General features: G+C 41.8%; 1 protein-coding gene across 1 annotated transcript in view; it reads right to left on the bottom strand.

The window, feature by feature from the left end:
- The window catches only part of DNAI1 (dynein axonemal intermediate chain 1), a 143,579-nt gene that overhangs the window by 72,101 nt on the left and 47,545 nt on the right, over positions 1–23,933 (bottom strand). Inside the window, exon 13 of the mRNA XM_027889388.1 lies at positions 3,886–4,133. Coding sequence (XP_027745189.1) covers positions 3,886–4,133 — 248 coding nt within the window. The remainder of the gene's footprint in view (positions 1–3,885; positions 4,134–23,933) is intronic.

Here is a 23,933-nt window from a genome sequence, read left to right as displayed (position 1 = left end):
AAACCATGAGCATCACATCTAACCTGAGTGGCATTTGGTGAAGAATCAGCCAGCAGTGGCCAGCCTTTCTCTTCCCATGCATAAATATAAGGCAGAAAATAATTCTCTCAGGATGCCATCTGAAGCTCCATGGCACCAGCTCCTCAGGGAGGCCAGACCAGCTTCAGTAAATTACCAATGAACAAAGGTGCTTTTCTAACCAGTGATCTCTCCATAGCAATTTCAAACCACACTGTGACTGCAGAGATTTGCTTTAAGCACAGCCAAAAGAAATTTTCCCTTTGCAGATCTCAGGGTCAACACACTGCAGTGACAATTTAGTCAGTAACTCTGATGGTGAGCAAGTAAAAAAATAATTATTTCTAACCCTCTGTAGCAGTGCTGGCTCTGTACTAGTCCCAGCAGCAAGCAGAAATAATATCCTTTGGCTTGATGTGAAAGTGAACTGGAAGCACAGACTAAAAACAAATTTGTTAAAAAATATGTGTTTTAGGAAGGAGACTGAACAACAGAAACATTGCCACAGCAGATAGTTTCAGTTATCAATCCCTGTTTCTGACCTGCTCCAGCTTTCAAATGCTTCAAACCTAAAATATACAAAGGTACGAGAAAAAGCACTCTTCTCAGCTGTAAATAAATCCTAATCATAACCTTTTTTTAAAAAGAAAGGAGAAAGTAAGAAAAAATTCCAAAGTTAGAAAGGGGAGAGGCTTCACGCTGAGAGCTCCTTCCCCACAGGGTTTCACTTCTTTCCAGAAGACACTGCCCTTCTGGGCTCTGGGGGCCAGGGCCTAATCCAGTTGTTCCACTTTGGCACCCTCAATAACATCCACTGCCAAGCCCTGGGAAGTGAGCCCCTGGCACAGAAAAATACACTGACCAGGAACCTGCTTTGTAGGCTTACTCAGAGATGATGGGAGTGTGAGGATTTTGCTGACTGTTTGAGCATTATGTTGATTAAAGTAGGGTTTAGTTTAACAGCACACAGGCTTTTTCCCAGCAGAACATGACAGTTTTGACACAGTTTCACAGGAGGTGACTCTTTTTCAGATTACATTCAAAGGCAGAGGCCTGGATTCATTGACTTGGAGACCATTTCCAGTTCTGTGCTGCTGTAAGACCTAAGGTTTGGTAGCATGATACACACTGCACTGCAGGCATGCACATTCATGTGCCTATGTATGTGTTTATTCCTTTCTGGATTTGGATACTCATCAATTAGTAGCAAGCCATTAGAAACATGTAATTTAAAAGAAGCCAGAATTTTTCATTCTTCACAATGCAGTAGCACTTAATACATAGAAGACAATTGTCAAATCCATAAGAAACAACTGTTATGCTCTATAAAAATATAGGGAGCGGTCTTAGGCAGACAAACACTTTCTTAGGTAACAGAATTAGAAAATGCGTGTTATTTTGCTGTTAATAATGCTCAATGTTACATCAGCTTTGTTTTATGCAAATGTATTGAGATATTATTAAGTCTCTGAAGATGAACTGGCACAAGAAAAGAGCTGTCAGTCTGCTTTACTCACTTCCCATTTTGCTTCCATTGTGAAAGGGCTGTATTGTTTCTAAAGGAAGAAGCCAGGCAGCCCAGAGAACAAAAGCTAATTGTTTGGGAGAATTTTGTAACTTTTCTCCTTTGTTCACTTCTTTTACAAAAGGGAGGTCTAGGATCTAGACAAAGACCAGGTCTCAATTAGTTGGGATGTTGGTGAGGGAGAATAGGGGATCTATGAGCTAAATATGAAACAAGGCATCACTTTCTAGAATCATTTAATGCTGAACGAAGAATAACAATCCAGTGTCTCACCCTAACAGATAGTTTGTGTTGATTTTCTTCCCATTAAATAGAGCAAAAACCTTTTCTAAATATTTGGGCTGATGTTGACAAATGCTTACATTTCAGATCTTTCCAACAGAGGTATAAGCTCTTTGGATTGCTGTGCAATCATCTAATTCCTAACTTTGCTCACCAGACTTTGTAGCGAGCAAAAAATCGTTAGGTTTATTAAAAACATTGCACTTTAATCATAGAATCACAGAATGGTTTGGGTTGGAAGGGACCTTAAAGGCCATCTTGTTCCAAACCCCTGCCACAGGCAGGAACGACTTCCACTAAACCTGGCTGCTCAAAGAAATTTTCTTATTGCAGAAGAAAACTCAGAATAATTATTCTTACCACTCAATCTGAGGAAATAAAAAAGCAGAAACTACAACCTACTCATAGCTACACCTATCCCAATCCGTGAGCTAGTTTCTATCCTTTTCAGTGGTATCTTCCTAGAGTGCCTGCTGATTTTTTTCACTTCTGAGCCACACTGCTGCCAAGTGGCACACACAAACCTACCTCTAGAAACCCCTTACAGACTGCTTCCACTCCTGAATGTACCTGCTTCTGGTCTGTAGGGATGAGGTTGCTAATAACAGCCCGTAAGCTTACAGTCTCCTTCCCGATTCCATCTGGGGCACAAATGATGTGGGATTCTGACACCTATAGTGTGCAGTAACAACTGTGACCTCCCATAGCAGGCCACAGCAAGGTCATGAAAAACTGCACATAGGACTTACTATTTGGCCAGGCTTTTCTACTGCAAGCCTAAATGGCAGTGGGAGAAGCTTTCTCTGTGTGGAAGGAGTTTTCTCTGTGTGTGAGTGTGTGTCTGTGTGTGTGCCTGACACACTGTACTACGGTAACAGCCCAGGGCTAGGGTACCATGTTAACCTGAAGAAGAGCTATAATTATTTGCTCAAGGAGAAGCTCTGGACAGACAAGTAGGAAATATAAAATTCAGGCCTTCTCTGAAATGTTACATTTGCATAAACTTTCTGTTTATAGCAAGCACAGGTCTTGCTCTTGGCATATTCCGCATTCATCTGCAGTCCCATCAGGTTCCCTTGATTTCTTGGACCTTTGTTGGAAGATGCAATAATAAGGAGCCATGGCTGGGAGACAATCCAGACACAGCATGTGCCAGAGTACAAGGGACATGGGACTGTATTAGCCAGCCTAAATCAGGTGGCAGCAATAACTACAGCAGCAACACCTGTAGCCCAGGCTGGCAAATCAGATACACACCCCTGCACTCCAACAGGCTCGTACAGACCATGTTGAAATAGGTGCTGCCACACTTCTACTGCTATAAATGAGATCAGAAGCACATTTAACTAACTTACAGTGCTTCAGTCTGAGCTCAGATTACGTCGTAGGCATAACTATAAAGTTAGCTGGATATAGCAGCATGTTCACCCTGATCTTTCACAGTACCATCCGTCTGGTGGCTCCATGTGACAGATGTCAGAGTGGCATTACTGTAAGAGCATTACCTGCACATCACAATCCTTAATTCATTAGAGTACTTCAGGATCAATTACAAGGTCAGCTACAAGGTAGTGTATCCCGAATCATATTGGCAGCCAGTTGCACAGGTAGCTGCCCCTGGATTTATTCTGTCCAACAGATCTCTCTTAGATCTCATGTACTTGTTTTACACACAGCTTATGACTTGCTGCCCTATGATTTTCTACTTGAAACATAAATAACATTGCATGCTGGTATACACAGAGGATATCAGGTCTTCTCCAAAAAGAAGTAATTTATAATAAAAAAAAATTAAGCAGAAATAATTGTTTATATCAAACTTTTGCTCACATGCTTAGTTTCTGTTGGGGACCAAGGTTTCATGCAGTCGCTTTGCCTGCATAATTCAATTTTTTGAAATATGCTCTGCATATTTCAAAATTAGTTTGAAAAAATAACTTAATAATCAATCAGAAATGCATGTATTAAAACAACAGCTTTCCCCATACAGCACTGTTCCTGCTGTGCCCAAACTCAGCCCTATTTAAAGCCCACTTGTAGGAAAGGAAAAGCAGCCTTACCTGCCACACTGGCCCTGAGTGCTTTCCTGACTCAGCACTGCTCTTGTAGCTGGGCTGGGAGGTTTCCTTCCTCAAGTTGTAGATGGCCACATTGCCATCATAGAAGCCCACTGCTATGAGGTGGGGATGCTCACTGTTGAAGTCCAGGCACATGACACCACTGTGGCTGCTGTAGATGTACTCTGGGAAGGAGGGGTTCTTCAGGGTGTAGAGCAGGACCATGCCATGGCCCTGCTTCATGAAGTCATCTAAACAAGGAGATGTTAAATCAGTTTCCAGCTATTGAAACATACAGTCTGACAGCACCCACCTATGCCTGAAACCCCTGAATGCAGAGTTATGTGGGAAGGACATCAGTCACAGGACCAAATGGTCACACTGGCGTGCCTACATCTGAACATACTTTACACCACTGATATGTCATTCCCACTAAGGATTCCACTAACACTGCAGACATACAGGCTGAACCAAGGATAGTGCCATTTCAGTTTCTGTATTGGCAATATTTTATATTTCAGTCTCCATTGCTTTTCCAAAGAAAAGCATTTCATTAAGGTACCTATAAAGCATCACATCCATTGCCATTACTCTTAAGTGGACAATGTACAACTCACTACTGCTTTTTTTTCTGTTTATGTCCAATATCTCCTTGTTTGGCACAGAAACTCCTTTTTGGCAAGACCTTCCATTCTCTTTTCTATTTACTTTCACCTTTCCTTTGCACTGCTAAAATTAGCTCTCCCTATTCTCAGTAGGACCATCTTTCTTTTGTGTTTTTTTCTTATCATGCCCTGACTGTCTCTGCAATTCTCAGGGTTTTTCAGTGACGTAAAAAACAATTTCCAAATTCTCTGAAAGGGGAAGAAAAGCTGTTGATGTAGATAAGCTCTCCAGAAAAAAAGAAGAAACTTTCCTAATCTATGAAAACAATGCTCTCTCTGAGAGTATCCTAGCCATCTAGTGCTTTTTATTATTGTCAATGCCTGCTGGTGCCCAGTATATGGGAAATAAATACTGCTTTCTGAGCTACAAGTACTCCCTATACATCCTATTTCCAGAATAGTCCTCTTCTTTTAAAAATGCTCCCTACGTCTCTTCACATTTTGTGCAATCTGCAGGATTAGGGCTTGGTAAATGTGTACTCCAGAGATAACATTAACTTTAGAGAACTCTCCTTAGCAGTTAGCTGATCCCAAATCAGCATGCTGATAGAGACTTTGTGGACCTCAAATTTATCAAGGCCATGTAGAGAACATTACAAGAATCAGCAAAGAAACACATACCAACAAAACTGCTGCTTTGTATTGGACAGTGAAAATACTCTATTTTCACAGGTCTCTCCATGCTGGTAATAAATGAGAAAAATGGCTTTTGCATTGGTCAGAAAGGTGAGATTCCAAAACTGGCATTACTTTAAACATATCTGAACCCAAATAACATTTTTAACATTTTTCTTGGATGAGGGGAAGCTTATTCCTAGAATTCTAGCTAAAAAAGAAGTGAACATGTTTTCTCCATTAGAGATTTGCCCAGTTCTTTTAATTCACAGAATTATCTTTGTTCTCAGCCAAGTAATGTCATTGAATGCTATTTAGTCGAGGTCCATCCATGATAAAGATGAATCCACGCTCTCCTCAGGAGCAAAAACACTTAGGAAGGCTGTGGAAATGACCACCCGGAGTGACTCGGAGCAGAATGGACTGTGAAGTCAAATTGGCCTTTGAATCCAACCTGTTTCATTATCTTATTTCTCCTGGAGTGTGCTGACCAGTCAGGTATATTTCCAGTAAGTCTGTGGAGCACATTAATTTTCTATTTATTAGCACTGTGCTGAGGAGCCTTGGAGAGTTGTCCCCCATCTCCCTGTACAGACAGCAGGAGAACACCTCTTGAGAGGGTAATTCAGCCACCAAAGATCTGAAATGGGTTTTGGAGGCTGTTCTCTCCCCAGTGATCTGGCAAGAACATAGGCCAACCATATTCTTCAGTTGAGGTGACAGAGCAGGCCTTTATCAGATGAAATCAGCAGCTTCAGTGAGTCCACCTGGAGGTTAGCCTGGCAGAGGAAGAGCAAAGCCTTGGGAAGAAGCTGTGGGAGAAGGAAACACTTTGCAACACCCAAATGCAAGTCTGTGTGTGACTGCCTGTATGCTCAGAGTCCAAGCTCCTGCCACCATCGGTAGAGATCAATCAGTTCACTTCACTGAGTGCAGGAAATTCACCTTAAAGGTGAGTAAATCTGCTGATTTACTCCCTATGCTCCATTGACTTTATTAACCACTACTGATGTGGTAAACCCACCCTAATTGAGGAGCTGCACCCTACTCATTATATTATTATTATGTTATGAGATATTGTGAATGTGGGTTAGAGCGCAGATGTGTGAACACACATAATTCTGAATAATACAATTGCTAAAGTACAGCCTATTCCTTATGAAAGGCATTGTGATGAGAATAACCCACGATTAACACCGAAACAAGACGCACAAGCCCCAGTAAAACCTTCTGGAATATAAATCCATGTTAATGAAGGGTGTATTATCACCCAGAATACTAAATGGTGACATACATGTCATACAAGTTCTTTAATAAATAAATAAAAATGGCTTATTTCATTAGTGATATTTGGTGTTCCAGAATGGCAGGGACAGCACATATTCACAGCAGCACATCTGTTGTATAGCTTTGAAGACTGGTATTTTCAAGAGAAAGGTTTTTGGTTTTCAGTAAAAACTAGCACTGCACTGTGCCCCAAAATCCTGTGTAGTCAGTCTCTTGGCATGCAGGTAGCTCTGTGAATCAATGTTAGAAGACCATGGAGCACACTGTCAAGCAAAGGGTGCAGACCCAAGAGCTGAAAATGGTGATTCCACTGCTGGAAGCAAAAGTAGCAGCTTCAGAGACAGCTGCTCTGCACCACACAGATGCACCAGCATGTACTGAGATGCACCACACAGACCCACAAAGTGCAAACTGCCTTTTTTTTTCTGAGGTACAAGGGCTGGCGATATTAGAGATATCAGGCAGTTTTTCTGATAATCACTGCCAGCAGGGCTTGTTCTTTACAGGAGCAGCACAGCAAGAAGAGGAGAGTGCACAAGCTCCTGCTGTAATGAGTTGCATGTCATGAGGATCCTCAGTGTTCACCTGAGCAGAGGATAAATTTCAGACACTGACATGTAACAAGTGTACGCGGAAAGATAAGTTTTGCTAATGAAAAATGCAGATAGTGTGATTACTGGTCTCAACATGGAGAACTGAGACTGTAAGTATCTCATGCAAACAGAAATAGGTTTCAAACCAACTATTTACACTGTCTAAAATATTCCTCCACATTTGTATTTAAAGCCGGACACGTTCACCCCAAACCTTTTTCAGAAAAATTCTGATTTAGTGGTAGGAAAGTACCCCAGAATATCACTGTGATATCACCAAATAGTTCATGCAAAACAAAAACTCTAAAAAGCATCTAAATCTTTTGTTCTGACGCTTACTAAGTGTCTGTTATAACGGATTTTCCATTTATATTATTCCTTTGAATTAGAATTTAAAAGAATCAGCAAATGTTCAATATCAGATCAAAGTATTTTGTTTGCTGGAGAGATTTATTTTTTTTTTAAATTTTAATTACATCTTTCCCACTTGGTTCACCAACAAAGCCTTGAGATATATGTGGTTTTCCTTGATTTCCTTCAAAATGCATAGTGGCAGGACCAGTATGGTCAACACATCAGTATCCTCAATTTAGAAAGTACAATGCTTAGGATAAATCCTGCATTCACATAACAAATCTCAGTGTGAGGATCCTCCATGATCATGAGTAGGTATTTTTACTACACAAGAAGCCAGTGCTCCAGTTTCTTGCATGATGAACTGGCAAATTACCTTCTCTCTGGAGGATTTAAAGCCCAAAACACTGCAGCCTTATATCTTAGATCCTGTGATACATGGCTTTCTATAAATCAAGTCTGCCAGCTGTCTCACTGATATGGCTTGGAACAAGATATCATCATGCTGGGAAAAAAAAAAAAAAAAGAGAGAAAAAAAAAGGAAAAAAAAAAAAAAGAAAAAACCCACCACCACCAAAAAACAAGATGGAGAGGTACATTTGTGAACAGCTGATTGCTTCTGAGTACCACAGCTACACAAGCACATCTAGTCTCTTTTCCCAGATATGCTCAGGTTTTGATGAGCTGGCTGGCTGGGGCTCTATCCTTTACGCCTGGATTTCTTAGAAGCCAAGGGATGGGGCTTGTTGTGCTCTATATTTGGATAGACGATCTCCTCTGGGGAGGAGAGATTAGTTTCAAAGACAAAAAAAATTTGATAGCCTCAACTTATTTGTCTTTCAGATATTTAGAGGACAAAAAAGACCAGCAAGCTTCTTCAAGCAAATTGTAGGTCTACAAAACCCTGAGCACAATCTAAGAATATTCCTGTACTTCCACGTGCATGTCATAGACAGATGACTTAGCAAGTCACAAATTAGTGACTTTTCAATACATTTTTTTTTTTCTATCAGCGAGCAAACCCTGTGCACAGGGCACTGAGCACAGGCTAATCTAACCCCTGTGAGACAAGCTGGGTGAGCTTGCACTGCTCTAGCAAGACTCTCCTAGATTATTTAAATAGCTCTGCCAACTCCACACTTTGCTGCAGTTGCAGAATTGGTGTGCTGCAAGAAAGCAAACAGCTGGCACTTCGAGCTTAACTGTATGCCAATAATTCCAAAAAATCAGGAAAGAACAAATCTTTCCAAGAGCTCAGAGAGTTTGGGCATGTGCTGAATGTGGTTTCAAAGGCTCTTGAGGAGTAAAGTAATAACTGGAAGTTTTATAGCACTTCAGAGTGCTTTAAGCCTGTATACGCAGCACCTCTTTTCACAGAATGAGAAAAGGCAGTGGAGGCGACTGCCAAAGACACCACAGCAAGCTGGAATAACAGAGAACAGAGCTGGGACTTCACAGCTCAAGAATACGCCATCCCAGGATTCCCAAGAAATTTAAACCAGGATCACTGGTGCTCATTCTGTTCCTATTCCCTAAAATCCCCAGAAGTTCTCAAGTATCCTGCTGTGTTGATATATCGCAGATTACTATGGATCTGGCTGTAAAACCATGCTGCGGGCAGGGACAAGACTCACCCTGAACTTTCAAAACAGTCCCTTCCCAGAAAAGAAAGTGTTTTGAGAATTCCCTGCTTCATAGCTCAAGGCCAGAAGGCCTGGCCTCCTCTATTTGACAGCTCAAAAATGTTACTGGCATATCCTGTTTTGAGCCTGATAACTTGGTTTTGGCAGGTACATGCATATTTCATTTGAAGATCTCAAAAGACAGAGAAGCCACTGTTTCATTTTGCAGTTTGTTTCAACATCTGATCAATTTGAGTGATTTAAAAACTGCACATAATTCCTTGTTTGACTCACTTGGCTTTTCACTGCTGATTCTTACTATGCCTACCTTGACTGAATAAAGGACTTCTTTCATATCTTGTGCTTCTCTTCATTAAGATACTTTAAAACTGAATGAATGCTAGTCACCTTTCAACATACTTTTGATAACCATCACACCCTGAACTCAAAAATCCCATTTATTTTCACCAGCACTGCATAGAGAGGGCTACTCAGCAAAAAGCCAGAAACCAATATGAGCTTTGCAACACGAGCCAAAGGCACTGCGTTTCCCTCTGCAAAGACAAAGCCACTTATTGATGATGTGGAGAAGAGTACAGTATCAAGAAACTTTCCAGAGATTTGTGGAGAACATCACATGACTAGGTCTTGTGCTAGGGACAGACAAAATTCATTTCCAGTCCAAATTTCAACAAGATGCTGTCCTCTCTCCACTTTTAGGATATCTTCTCCAACTGTTTAATCAACTTGAGACTCTTTCTGAACTACCTACAGTTTTTCTGCATGTTTAGAAAAATGTTGGCTCTGGAACCAAACATAATATTCCAGTATCAGTTTCACTAATGCTTAAATCACATCTCTACTGCTACTCAGGATTCCCTGTTTGCACACCAGAATCATGTTCAGCCTCCTTGCCAAGATATCACACTGGCAACTCAAATTTCTTACTTGTTCAAAAAAGTGAGAGGTTTATCTCTTTTTTCTTCTTTTTTTTTCTTTAGAGATGCTACCTTTCAAAACACAGCACTCTTCCTTGTCTAGAGAGGTATAATGTTATATTTGGCTGCATTAAAATGCATTTGGTTTGAATAATTCCAGCTTACCACAAGATTAATCACTCTGTACGACAGCTCTGTTCCCAGCATGATTTACAACTTAACCTGCCTTTTCATCAGTTACACATTTCATCTGCTGTGAGTTTATATTCCCATCCAGAGGACCAACAGAAACAATGCCTAGCTCCAGGGCCACTACATACCCCAACATCACCCCCTCTGAGATACTGTCTCAAATGATGATTCCAAAAGCATTTATTTTCTTACATTTGTCAGTGGAAGTTGAACCACACCCCCGTCAAGACCACCTGCACTGGCCTGAACTCTGAGAGCACAGGCACTTCCTACCCCAAGGAAATATGTACCATCCACTTACCAGTGTTGATACTGCAAGATCTGCAAAGGCTGAGCAAGTCCACCAGTGCAGAGGAGGCAAATCATAGATCATTTCGGCTTATGCTGATTCAGATGCTTGAATGCCAAATTTAACATTCTGTTTGACACCTTTTACCAGCTGCTTGACTAATTCCTGCTACTCCTGATCCAGTTAATATTTTTAGCTGAGACTTCTAGGAAGCACAGAACTTGCAGTTATAGAAAAGGTACAAAACTAGAATTTTTAAGTCTTTTGGACATTTTAGAGAAGACAAAATTGAGAGATGGCAAGGCAAGCTGTAATTTATACATGTCCTGAGGCTGTGTCACAGTCCTAATAACTGCTGTGGGCTCCACACATGTCAGAGGCAAGACCCACACCTCGGAAGCACAGATGGATAGATATAAACAGCCTTTAAGGAAACAAGCTGTCAGGTATGTTTGCATCTTGCTCTAAATTACAGTCTGGCAAAGTAATACAAGAGAATCCACAGTCAACTAAGGGCAACAAAAGTTAGTATTTAGGAAACACCTGGAACCATGTGATGTTTGTCAGTGCCTGCAAGAGCAGAGGCTTAGAAGCAAAGAAGAACAGGGGAGAAGGGGATGAAAATATGTAGCACCTCCCTGAAAAGAGCAGGAGGATCTGGCTTTCAGATCAGCTCTCCCTTGGTTCACATAAAGATGAGCAGGTCAGCACTGCAAAAAGAGTTTGCAATGCTCCAGGTAAATCCAGAGTTTTCTCATTCTGATCACACAGGGTGCATTATGTGACTAGCATGCACTAGAATTATTTTTTAATTTTTCTTCTTTAAATAAGATACTCTTAAGGGCATAGTTTTACAATGTAAATAGTAGCGGTGTAACTGCCTACAAGTTATGAATGCAAACTTCAGGTCAAGAGAGGGGATTCTACTCCTCTGTTCTGGTGAGATCCCACCTGTGTCAAGCTCTGGAGTCCTCAGCACAGGAAGGACATCAACTCACTGGAATGAGTCCAAAGGAGGCCACAAAGATAATCAGAAGGATGGAGCACATCTCCTACAAGGAAAGGCTGAGAGAGTTGGGATTGTTCAGCCTGGAGAAGTGCAGGCTCCGGGACGACCTAATTGTGGCCTTCCAGTACCTTAAGGGAGCCTACAAGGAAGAACAGGAGAGACTTTTCACAAGGGTGTGCAGCGACAGGACAAGCGTGAACGGATTCAAACTGAAAGAGTGCAGGTTGAGATAAGACATTAAGGAGAAATTCTTTACTGTGGGGGTAGTGAGGCTCTGGCACAGGTTGCCCAGAGAAGTTGTGGATGCCCTATCCCTGGAAGTGCTCAAGGCCAGGTTGGATGGGGCTCTGAGCACCCTGTTCTAGCGGAAGGTGTTCCTATCCTTGGCAGGGGTGTTGGACCAAGACAATCTTGGTCTCTTCCAACCCAAACCATTCTGTGATTTGTTTTGTATGATAAAGGCACAAGGCAAGCAATAGGAAGATTTGTATTCCAGACCCTCCTGGGTCAAGACCAGCCACTGTGGTTTCCATCTTTTCTTCTCCATATTTCTCATTCTTCCATATTTCATATCCTCTTCTGAGGATACATATCACAGATGAGTGAGGAAAAGGGTGTCTGATGTGAGTTATAAAAGTTCTGTATACCAGTAATGTCAAAAGCAACACTCCTTGTTGTTTTCAGGAGTGCATTTCTGTTTTGACCCTCAGCTAGGCAGACTAACAACCTCACACAAGTCGCTTTTACAGCTCCCCTGAAACCAGGGAGCAAAGGACACTTCCCAGCTCAAACACCCAGGAGGAAGCACTCTTGTCCCCACAGAGCACTCTGGAGATGGGAAGCTGGACAAGTGCTAATCCTCCCATTACACATGGGGCAGCAGTTGGCACAATCAGCTGAACTTCTGCCCCTACCTTTCTCGTTCTCATTGATGTAAGCTCCAATTTTGGTATAATAGCTGTGCTTCCTCTGTCCCTCTTCTAACAAACTGGAATACTTGAGAATATTTACAAGGAAATAAACATTTAAGAGTGCCATCAAGTGGCCAAGTGTGAGCTTCCACCCGGCACGCATCGTTTAGCAATGCCCAGGATCATGCCACAAATGGACATCAACAAATTGCTGCCCTTGGATAATCACACCAGCCTGCAAACAAGCCAGGTTGCCAACGTCTCAGTATTCCTGAGCAATGAGGGGGATGCACACTGCAGAAGATGCTTATGTATTCTGAAAGCAAAGGACAGGAAAGTTTATGAATGTGCTGTGGCCTCTTGGAAGCAGACAGATGATGCTTGATGAGATGGACATGTACAGGTCAGACCATGGAGGAGACAACGAGAAATGATACAGCAGCTTTGAGAACATTTTTGAAGACATTTGGCAGATGATCCAGATTTGATAGAGGAGCAAGGAAGAAGCAAAGTCACACATCCAGGCCCGCCTGAAGCTAATTTTCACAGGCATGCAACATGAAAATTAGGCGTAGCCTGTTACTAGGGAATGGAACTGTTCCAAACTGTTTCAAAAGATCACATAAAGCATCAAGTATCTATGCAAACTGTGGGCCAAATTTTGGCTTACCCTTAGATGTGATGGATAAAGGATGAAAAAGAAAGAAAATAATCACAGAATCACAGGATAGCTGAGAATGGACGGCACCTGTGGAGAACATCCAGTCCAATCGCCCTTGCTTAAAGCAAACTCAGTCAGAGCATGATGTCCAGGAGTGTGCTGTCAGGTTTTTAGTATCTCCAAGGCCATAGCTCCACATCTGCTCTAGGCTGTGGAAATACTGTTCCATTGCTCAACCACCCTCAATGTAAAGAAGTTCTGTCTTATGTTTAAAGGAACCTTTATCTATCTCAGCTCAACTCCATTGTCTTTTGCTTTTCACTTGATACCACTGAGGAGAGTCTGTCTCTGCTTTTGTCATTCCCCTCCATCAGGTATTTATCCACAAAAGAAGAAATTCCACCTCTCTCTAGTGACATGTTCCCACCTCTGATAAGCCAATCACTCTGTAAACCAAATCAGCCAACACATGGATTTGCTATGGGAGTTAAAAGGTAGTTTATCTCTCCATTATCTCCTGTCTCCACCAGGCAGGCTGCTGTTGGGCAGTCAGTCTTCCCTCCAGCATCTCTGCAGCAGAGGAAGAAGCCTGGGAGTGCACAGCATCTAGAAAGGATGTTCTGCACCAGAGCATCAATCTCCTGTCATTTGTGAACCAAGGTGGGGATCAGTATCAGCATCTTGAGTGCTGGCTTCTCTTTTAAGAACTCACCCAATGAAAGAAGAGCTGATACAACTGTCCCTCTATAAAGATCTCTTATGCAGTGGTGGAAAACACTTCATCAGGCACAATTTGATGGGAGGAGCTGGAGAATGCCAATGAATCTCAGCCAGGTCTCTCAAAATAATACCTCAGGACAGAATGAGTTGCAATAGCTCTTTGAACAATACCTTCTGCCTTTCTCTTACGGCAGGTAAGCCTTTTCCCAACAGCAGTCACTTGCGAAATTTCACCAATGTTCTAAATCCGGTATGATAATGTTGAAAAATTAAGGATGTCTAGGTAATCCAGTCCTACAAACAGACTAAGCCTCAAGTTCTTCACACAGGAAGGTTGTATTCTCCTCATCTTATTGCCAGGAAAACAGCAGTGTAAAGGGTCAAACAACTCAAGGCTACTTAACTGATTCACCACCTTGATCCCTCACTAATACAGAGTTAAGCATCCCTGAATACGTTTTTCCTACCTTCTCTAGCTGACTTCATCTCATAGTATCCTAAAACTCACTTTTATCCTCTCTCCCATATAATATAGCAAAGTGATATCCATAAGAACAAACATGCAAAATAATTTAAAAAAAGCAAAACAACAAAACAACAACAACCCACAAAATGTGCAGTTTTTCTTACTGCTCTGATGTTAAAATTTTCAGAAGTCTGCAAATTTGATCTGCACTTATTTTTCAATGGTCAGAATTTTCCAAATATTCCTGACAGAATCTTAACCTGAAGTGATCTCTATGACTCAGTGGAGGTTTGCATCCATATATTTCTGGGTATATTCTGCAGTTTGGCAGCCTAGCAAATATTACCAAGCATGAAGTGGAGAACTGAAAACCATGACTGAGTTCCCTAAGCAGGGATCAGCAGAGGAAAATGTTATGCTGTAGAATACGTGGGTTTGCTTTGCAGCATCAAGAAACCAAAGGTAAGCTAAGAATATTCTTAATGTCTCACAAGTTTCAACTAATGAAAACATTAAATTAGATAGATTTCCCTCAGGTTTTTACTAATGCATTCTGTTGAAAAATGATTCTCACTCATCTCCAGAACAAAAGATAGAAAAGTCTTTGAAGAAAAAGTCTTTAATGGGGCCTTTTACAATTTCTTTGTACCATTCTGCCCTAGGAATAATGACAAGTTATCTAACTTCAGGAGCTCACAAAGTAACTTACATATTGCTAGAATTAATGATGGAATGTGTTCAATGCAGATTTGTAAATTCTAAGGCCAAAGGAGATAGTTGTGATGAATAAATCCTTTATTTGTTCCTATGCTTAATTACTTCCACCATTAAAAATTCAATTTATTTCCAGCTTTCTAAAATCTCTGATTTCTACTTCCAGTTGCTAGATTATGTCCTAGATGAAAAAGTAAGATGAAAGAGTTTTGTTCTATAAGATGTCTCCTTCCCTTCAAGTAACTATTGGACAGTAATCAAATCAGTATTTAATCTTCTCCTTAATAAGCCAAGTCGAACTGTTGAAGAATTTCACTGTAAGGTAATGTTTTCAAACATAAGTTATATTGAGGCTCACCCCTGAATGTTTTTCAATTTTAACATCCATTTTGAAGACTGAACTATTAATAGCTGCATACAACATTTCAGTGAAGCATCATACACAGAAGCAGAACCTTCTCCCTTCTGCTACTCTCTAATAGCTGAATGCATCCAGCATCCCATGCCAGACCTCCTTAGACACCTTTCTGCATCTGCTCTTCCAGATTTACCTGCAAGTTTTCTTTCTCAGAGTGTATCAAGACAGGAGAATATTTTCAAGTCCAGTTTCATGTCTGACACAAAACAATCCAAACATGGACGGCTGCTAAAAATGCTGATTTCTCTTTCCCTCTGCCAATTTTTCCTCCCTCCTCTGTGTTCTTACCCCAGTGATCAAGTGCTTGCTGACGTGGCTGAAAAAGCAATCACTTTAAATGACATTGCCATCTTAGGGTACTGATGGTGACATCACATGAATAAAACTATATAACTAGCAATTCCTAAATAAGCCTGAGGAGGACCAGGCCTCTAAAGCCCCCAGTGACCCAGCTCTCCAACTCGATGCCAGTCAGCAAGGACAGCTGAGTTAGGTAGCTTCCTGTTCTTTGCATGGGATGCAGAACAGAATCATTGTGTGGTGCACAAGTCTGGAGAAGCGGCACTCCAGGTTGAATAACCTATTCGAAAAAAATTCCTCTAGAGTCACTGGCCCTCTATGGGAATTGCTGGAATAGAGCCTTCTATTTCTAGGTCTGCTGTACAGGAAGGACGTGAAATGAACACTGATTTGGGTATTTGCTGTATTCTGTGAGTCCCTTCCCCTGTTTTATTCATCATTAAGAGGGAAAGCAGCACTGCCTGACCTCTTCTGGGAAGACACAGACTCTCAAGGCAGAAAAGAACTCGGACATGACAGCAAAGAAAACTATGTAAGTAACTAAAGTAGGCAGGCAGAGATCCTGCCCACCCTGCAATCCCACGTCACCTTGGAGGAGCTGTCACATCCTTTGGCTCTGAAGTCAGTCTAAACAACAAATAGATAACTGCAGCTTCAGGATGGAACGGAAGGGCAACTAGAAATTACCTCTTCTGGGAGAAGTGCAATACAGGTTACCTAACCCGTAAGTAGTTCCACCTTCACCTGTCCTGCAAGCTATGTTTGGCCCAGAGGAGGGTTTGATCTTCTCGTGTGTTTCCTTATATTTTGTAACAGCTAGATGCCACAGTTCGACCAGGAAGGGCTTCAAATGAACAGTAGAAAGCTGACCTCTGGTGTTGGGAACAGGGATACTGATAGAAGACGGCAAGGAAGGCAAGCTCCTGTGCTCCAGAGCACTGCTTCACAGTCTCTGCAGCTCTCCAGTAAGATTCATTCACTAGCATTGCTTCAGACAAACAAATCAAAACAGCTGATGAACGAAAGCAACATGTAGCAACAGGCTACAGTGTTTGGCAGGAGTGTTACTGTTTTCATTTCTGTGATTTCATATCAGTTCTTTCTCCACAAAGCATCTAATCAACTGATGCTGTACAGCAGAAAATTAATAGTTTCCTTCCAAGAGCCGCCTCATGGTGCCAGAGAGTACGATGGGATTGTTTGTAAATATTTGATTAGAAAAAGCAAGTCAAATTGGTACAAACACATGCAAGAATTAGTACTGTGCCACTACCCAATAGGGATCTTTACACTACAGAGGGGACACCAGCTGACATTAACACATGTGGTACCACACCAAATGCCTTCACTGGTGACTCTGCTCTTACAGAGTCTGCATTCCCAGAGATCCAATCTGTAGACATCTGATTGACAGGAGCTATCACAGTTTCCAGGGGATACACGGGGTATTCTCTTCTGCTCCACCTTTACACAGCACACAAAAAGGAGAATGATGGAGCATCCTCAGAGTCTTTGTGCAAGCCCTCGGCCCTTTCTTTGCCAGTTAAAACAGGGGACATCACTAGGAGCAGGAAAGAGCTCTGCTTCCTTGGTACTCAGTGTCCTTCTTCAGAAATGTCCCAACAAGGACCAAAACACATGACCGGTCATTAACCCACGGATGGTCCTCTGTGGATATTTTCATGCAACAGAGCCCTATTTTGAAGAGGTGTTCCCTTGCAAGAGTCTCTCTCCGAAGAGAGGGACACCAGTAGGGCATAACCTATGATGAGCTTCAAGGTCCTCTGCATGCACATCCACACAAGGAACTAAAACATCCCTTTAGCACCATCACAGGAAAGGAGACTTTTCTCCAGGAAGGATGTGCCCTTACTTGCCCATTCGACTGAAGTCGGAAATCCCTCATCTGTTTTCCAGCCCAAGTTCTGTCCCTTTACTTGTGAATTTCAGTTTTGGAGATTTAACAAACCCTCTGGCAAGGGGTGTCAGGTGCACTTGAGCAGGATTTCTCCAGCAAGTGAGTCTGACAATGCTGAGACAAACTGCTTAAGGGTAGATAAAAGCCCCATCCTCTTGGGCTTTAAGACACTGGTCTTAAAAATGCCACACATTTTTCAGGAGCCTCTAGGCAGAATTAAGTATCTCCTGATATAGAGAATTAGAGGCCCACTCCAGCATGATTTTATATAATTCTTTAAATTTGTACCTGTTGTATGAAACCAAACCTGCAACAGCCAAACATTAAAATCAAACCCATGTGCTAATTAAAAGCCTCTCTCAACAAACACTGAAAAACATTATTTTGTAATGCAGAAGGCAGATATCATCAAATACCTTCCCAATGAAAACAGTGGACTAATTCTAAACTTGTTTATGTGAACAGAAATTAGATATAACTTCATAGCCAGACACCCTGGTAAATCTGAGTATGAAATCAGAACAGAGCCTGGCAGCATTTTAATTGCTGGATTGATCTGTCCTACCCAACACTGAAAATACCAGTAAGATGTGGTAATCATCCCTACTGGCAGAAATCTTTCATTGCCCAGTTATCTCAGTCATTACTTGTGGTTTCCAGAATTCCTGACATGCAGCTGTTTGCCCCAACTGACAACAATTTATTTTTCTATTTCATCTGGAAGTCACATTCTGCCCTTTCTCTTAACTAATTCTGCAGTTACGTGAATAAATGTGCTAAGTAAAAGACAAAATGCATGATTAATGGTGCAAATAGCATCCAGTGAGGCTTGGAGAAAGCTGATGATTCAAGAAATCGTAGAATTCAAATTGGGAAAATAATAGCTGTAAAAATGTGAATCAGCTGGTGGTCAGCATAGAACACAATGCCAACTGGCTGTGATTTGTAAATTAATTGAGATTTCCTTTTGGTGGCATCTACCTTGAAAGTCCAATTGAATTAATTTATACACTGTAGCACAACTCAAGAAACAAAATTACAGTCTTAGTATTCAGGCTGGGACTACATGCTGTCAGCTGTAATACCATATGCAAGAAATGATAAGAATTTGTTTCAAAGAGGAAAAGGAAATTGCAATTTTCAGAGCATGCTGTGAAGTCTAGAAGGATTAGAGGCTGTCAGCGATCCTGCAGTACAAGAGGCATATAAGAAGCCAAGTTTTGATGCCTTTTAAGTATGGGAGATCCCACTGGGGCTTGGGGTTTGGTTGAAAATCTTGAAAACCCTTTTGCAAATCTGAAAATGTATTCCATACTTGCCTTTGCAAAACTTAATTCATTTGTCTCAGTGGGAATGCAAATTTGGAGAATTACATTAAAAATCATAAATAGCTCAGCCACAGCAGCAATTTAATCTAATTACAAACTAAATAAAGTGCTTTAAAGGAAGCAAATGAACATCAAGGACCATCAAACTAGCAAAGCCGGAGCAGACCTGTGACTTACCAGGAATTTCCTATTATATTCCAGGGATCAGGGAGGACTTGCAAGCTGGTCTCTCGAGATACATGAAATGCAAAAGTTGCAAGTCATAAGATCTGTATAAACACAAATACACTGGGATTTTTTTCTAAATCCATTTATTTGGGAACCACTGCCTGTACCTTCATGAGGGGCCACTGCTCAGAGAGTTAAGCAAGGCAACCTACTGGAGCCACAACAGGGCTGCCAGTTTCCTGAAATCAGGAGTGCTGCCAGAGCAGAAAGGGAGTTTTTTGAAGCCTCAGCTTTATTATTTAAACACAAGATCTTCTTCTCTGTTTTGGAACAAAACACTGCTAGCTCTCATGGCAATAAATGAAGGTTTTAAAACACTAGAAAGAAAGTACAGAGGGCAAATAAAAAGAAGTCAACTCTTTTATATTTGTAATAATCTGATGATGCCTTGCAGTCTTTGAATGGTCAGACTTGGCAACACCACACCATACTCTGGGAAAAATATCCTAACTGCTAAATGAAATTTAACTATTACCTAAAATACAAACTCCCAATGTTTATAAGTATTACTGACTTAGAGTTCTTGTTTTCTCGACTTCCATACACCAAAAAACTCTCTGCTGAAGACATCATAAATCCTTCTGTTGCATCCAAAACAATTTTAATATATTACTTTTATCATAGACAAAAAAAATATTTATTTCATCACTCTCTATGTCCTTAAATTCTGTCCCACAGACTACTTTAGTAATCTAGCCTATTTTGCTTTAAGGGCATCTGCCAAAAGAATCAACTATTAGTTAATATACATGTTAAGTGGCTAGATTCAAATATAGAGATATTTTGCCTATAGTGGTTCGTAACAAAAATTATTGACATACATTGTCTTGCTTTTAAGGGTGGCTGTGGAATGCAGTGTAACAAGGGGTAGATCCTGTAATAGAGACAAGTTACATAGAGGAAATTTTGCATGTTTTTTGATACGTGTTCTTATTGAAAGTTTTCTGTACTAAAACATGACTCTGGGGTTTAACTGACAGTGATGCTGCTCATGATGATTCTTATAGCAGTGCTGTAGAACTTAGGTTCTCTATATAGATACTCCTACAGTGCCCAGTACTACTAAGTTAAGAAATAAAGCAAATTAAGTGGAAGTTGAGTTAATACCTAGCCCATCTGGCCAGTGCGGTACTGACACTGCTAGTAATGTCTGTACAGAAGGTTTGATAACAAGCTCGGCAAACCTCACATATAATGATTTATCTTTTCCCAACTAAGTTAGAGGAGACAGATAATTTCATCTCAGTGCTCAGATACAAAAGTTTTGTAGCAATATAAAGTAATCTAACCCAAACAAGCTGATTGGAGTGGCACGTCTGAGGCTATGTTAGCATTACATCTGAAAGACATAAAAATTTACTTCAAGCTGGTATACCCATACATCTCAGCCACATGGCATCATGCTCATTAAAAATTCCTGCAGCAACTTCCACATTGCAGGACAGACACTACAATGTTTTCTGTAGCGACCCCCTCAACTCACAAAACCACAGAATCACAGAATGGGTCAAGTTGGAAGGCACCACAGTGGTTCATCTGGTCCAACCTCCCTGCTCAAGCAGGGTCATCCTAGAGCACATGGCACGGGATTGCAGTCAATTGTTCTTGGGTATCTCCAGTGAGGGAGACTCCACACTGCTTGGTCACCTGTTCAGGAAAGAAGCTCTTCCTCATGCTCAGGCGAAACTTCCTGTGCATCAGTTTCTGCCCCTTGCCTCATGTCCTGTTGCTCAGCACCACTGAGCAGAGCCTGGCTCTGTCCTCTGACACCTTCCCTTCAGATACTTACAGACAACGAGGTCCCCTCTCAGTCATCTCTGCTCCAGGATGAACATGCCCAACTCTCTAAGCCTTTCCTCATCAGAGAGATGCCCCAGTCCTTTAATCCTCTTCATGGATTAAGGGACTCTGTTGGAGTCCTCTGCTGGACCTGCTCCAGGAGCTCCATGTCTCTCTTGTGCTGACGAATCCAGAACTGGGCAGAGCACTCCAGATGTGACCAGGTGAGGTCAGGCCGAGTAGATGGGTAGGATCACCTCCTGTGACCTGCTGGCAATGCTCTTCCTAATTGTATCCTAATTCCCAGGATACCATTGCCCTCCTGGGCTCTGAGGGCACATTGCTGGCTCAGGGACAGCCTGTAGTCCACCAGGACCACCAGCTCCTTCTCTGCTGAGCTGCTTCTCAGCAGGTTGGCCCCCAGCCTCTGCATGGCCTTATTCGTCACCAAGTGCAGGACCTGCAAGTGCCTTTGCTGAAATTCATACGGTTCTTCTCTGCCCCTCTCTCCACCCTATTAAGGTCCTTCTGAAGGGCTGCATGGCACTCTGAAGTATTGGCCACTCTTCTCAGCCTTGTGTCATCACCAAACTTGCTGAGAAGGCCTCTGGCCCTTCCTCCGAGTCAGTGATGAATAACATAAACAACACTGGTCCTAGTATCAGACCCTGGTGAACATAACTAGTGAAAGGCCTCCAACTATACCCTGTGCTACTGATTATGACCCTCTGGGATCTCCTGTTCAGACAGTTCTCAGTCCACCTCACTGTCCACTCATGCAACACACACTTCCTGAATTTGCCTATGAGGATGTTGCAAGAGACAGTGACAAAAGCCTTGTTGAAGTCAAGGTGGACAATATCCACTGCTCTCCTCTTAACCCATCCAGGTAGCTGTTTCATCATAGAAGGCAATTAGGGTGGTCAAGCATGATAATCCTTTAGTGAATCCATGCTGACTGCTTCTGACCATCCTCTTGTCATCCATGTGGATAGAGATGGCCTCCAGAATGAGGCACTCCCTCACCTTTCTGGGTACTAAGGTCAGGCTGAACAGCCAATAGTTCCCTGGGTCCTTGTCTTGCCCCTTCTGAAAACCGGGATGACATTTGCTTTCTTCCAGTCCTCAGGTACCTCTCCTGATTGCCACGAGCTTTCAAAGATGATCATGAGCAGCCTCACTGTGGTGTCTGCCAGTTCCCTGAGCAGTTTTGGATGCATCCTCTCAGGGCCCATGGGCTTGTGGATGTCAAGTTTGCCTAGGTGTTCTCTGCCCCAATCCTCCTTGACCAAAGGAACACTCCTTTACCCTGGTCTTCTGGGTCAGAGATTCCTGAGGGATGGTCTTGCCAGTGAAGAGCAGTGCAAAGAGGGCATTCAGTAATTTTTCTTTCCCTGCATCCTCTCTTACCAGGGTCCCCCCCTCCTTTAGTAATGAGCCCACATTATCTTTTACTTCTGTTATTGATGTATATATATCTGAAGAAGATTTTTTGTTGTCTTTCTTTGACATCTTTGGCTAGATTTAATTCCAGATGGTCCTTGGCCTTCCTTGTCTCATTTCTACTTACTCTGATAACATCTCTATGTTCAGTCCAAGGGGGCTGACCCTGCTTCCATCTCCTGTATGTTTCCTGCTTACACTGGAGTAATGACAGGAGTCTTGAGTAATGACAGGAGTCTTGAGTGATGACAGGTCTCTTGCCCCCTTTGCCTGATTTCTTGCTCATCGGGATACACTGCTCTTAAGCCTGGAAGAAGCAATCCCTGAATACCAACCAACTCTCTCAGAACCCTCTTCCCTGCAGAGCCAGTTTCCATAGGATTCTTCAAAGAAGATCCCTGAAATCCCCGTCTTCTACTCTGAGGGAACTGCTTGCCAAAGTACAGCCTCCACACAGGGATTCACCACTGAAGTACCTCCTTAGCTTGAAAGACACTGAATGCAACTGAAAAATTACAATCATCCAATTGTATCTAAGCCTGAAACAGTAAAATTTTGAAAAATCATAGCAGAATTCTGTACAAATTAGTTGTAGGATCATTATGTTTTTCAACAGCAACACTTCACTACTGAGGCTGCATTCCTGTAGTCATGATGGATTAACAATAGCTCTATCTTCTTAACAAGGATTTAAAAACTTTTGAGCTTTAATAGCTGATTAACCACAGGAAAGTATGCATTAGCTAATAAATAAGCCTTACAGAGTCAGTGGTATTCCTTATCTGCATGGCTGGTTTCACAACCACATCAGCCACATCTCAGAAACAGAGGAAGTGGAAAAACATTGCAAGGTCACTGAGTCCAGAGCCGTTCCCTAGGACGCAACCACAGCAAATCCATAGCATACCAAACTCTCCCTTAAACTAATACACGTGCCTGCACAATCCTTACACAGCTCTTGTGCCTCCAGGCATTCATCAGCTCTGATATACTTTTGGAGCACTATGGACGCCAAACAAATCAACTCATTTAGTCTTCCTTTGCATGGACACTCTGGAATTCCTCTGAAGAAAGAGACATATAAATCTGGACTGTTGTAAGGCAAAAGGAATTTTAAAAACACCTATCCTTTACGAATCTACCCGTGTTACTGAACCTCATCCTCAAATCCTAATGCAAAAAGAGTTAAATCAAGGTTGGATTGCTACTATTATCTCTCAGATAGAAGTCAAAGGACTCAGATTAGGAAATCTGCTTTGTACCCCATATCAAGGTTTTAACTATGAAACATAAAGCAAACAGAAGAAAACCAAGCCCTTTAAAGTACAAGGTAAAATGGAAAAAGAATTAAATATCTGGCATAAGTAAGTACACTTCAGCTAAGTAATGTCAGCTTGTGTTTTATCAAGATTTTACTTTGCTACTTATCCACCTAAACATTGGGTAACTGGGAAAACAGGACGTGTGTCAAGGTTGGTTTCAGGAATCACTGGCTGCTCCCTAAATGATGGGGAGCTGATATTCCAGCACAATAACACAACCAGTGGTACAGGGTTCAGGGAGCAGCCAGGCATTGTCCCACTGCTCTTGAGAAGAGATGC

This window comes from Empidonax traillii, unplaced genomic scaffold (genome assembly GCF_003031625.1).
Source record: "Empidonax traillii isolate 1590-97213 ecotype Southwest subspecies unplaced genomic scaffold, ASM303162v1 scaffold262:size680716, whole genome shotgun sequence".
NCBI lineage: Eukaryota > Metazoa > Chordata > Aves > Passeriformes > Tyrannidae > Empidonax > Empidonax traillii.
Note: the sequence above shows the minus strand (reverse complement) of the source record. Positions and strands in the feature narration are given on the sequence as shown.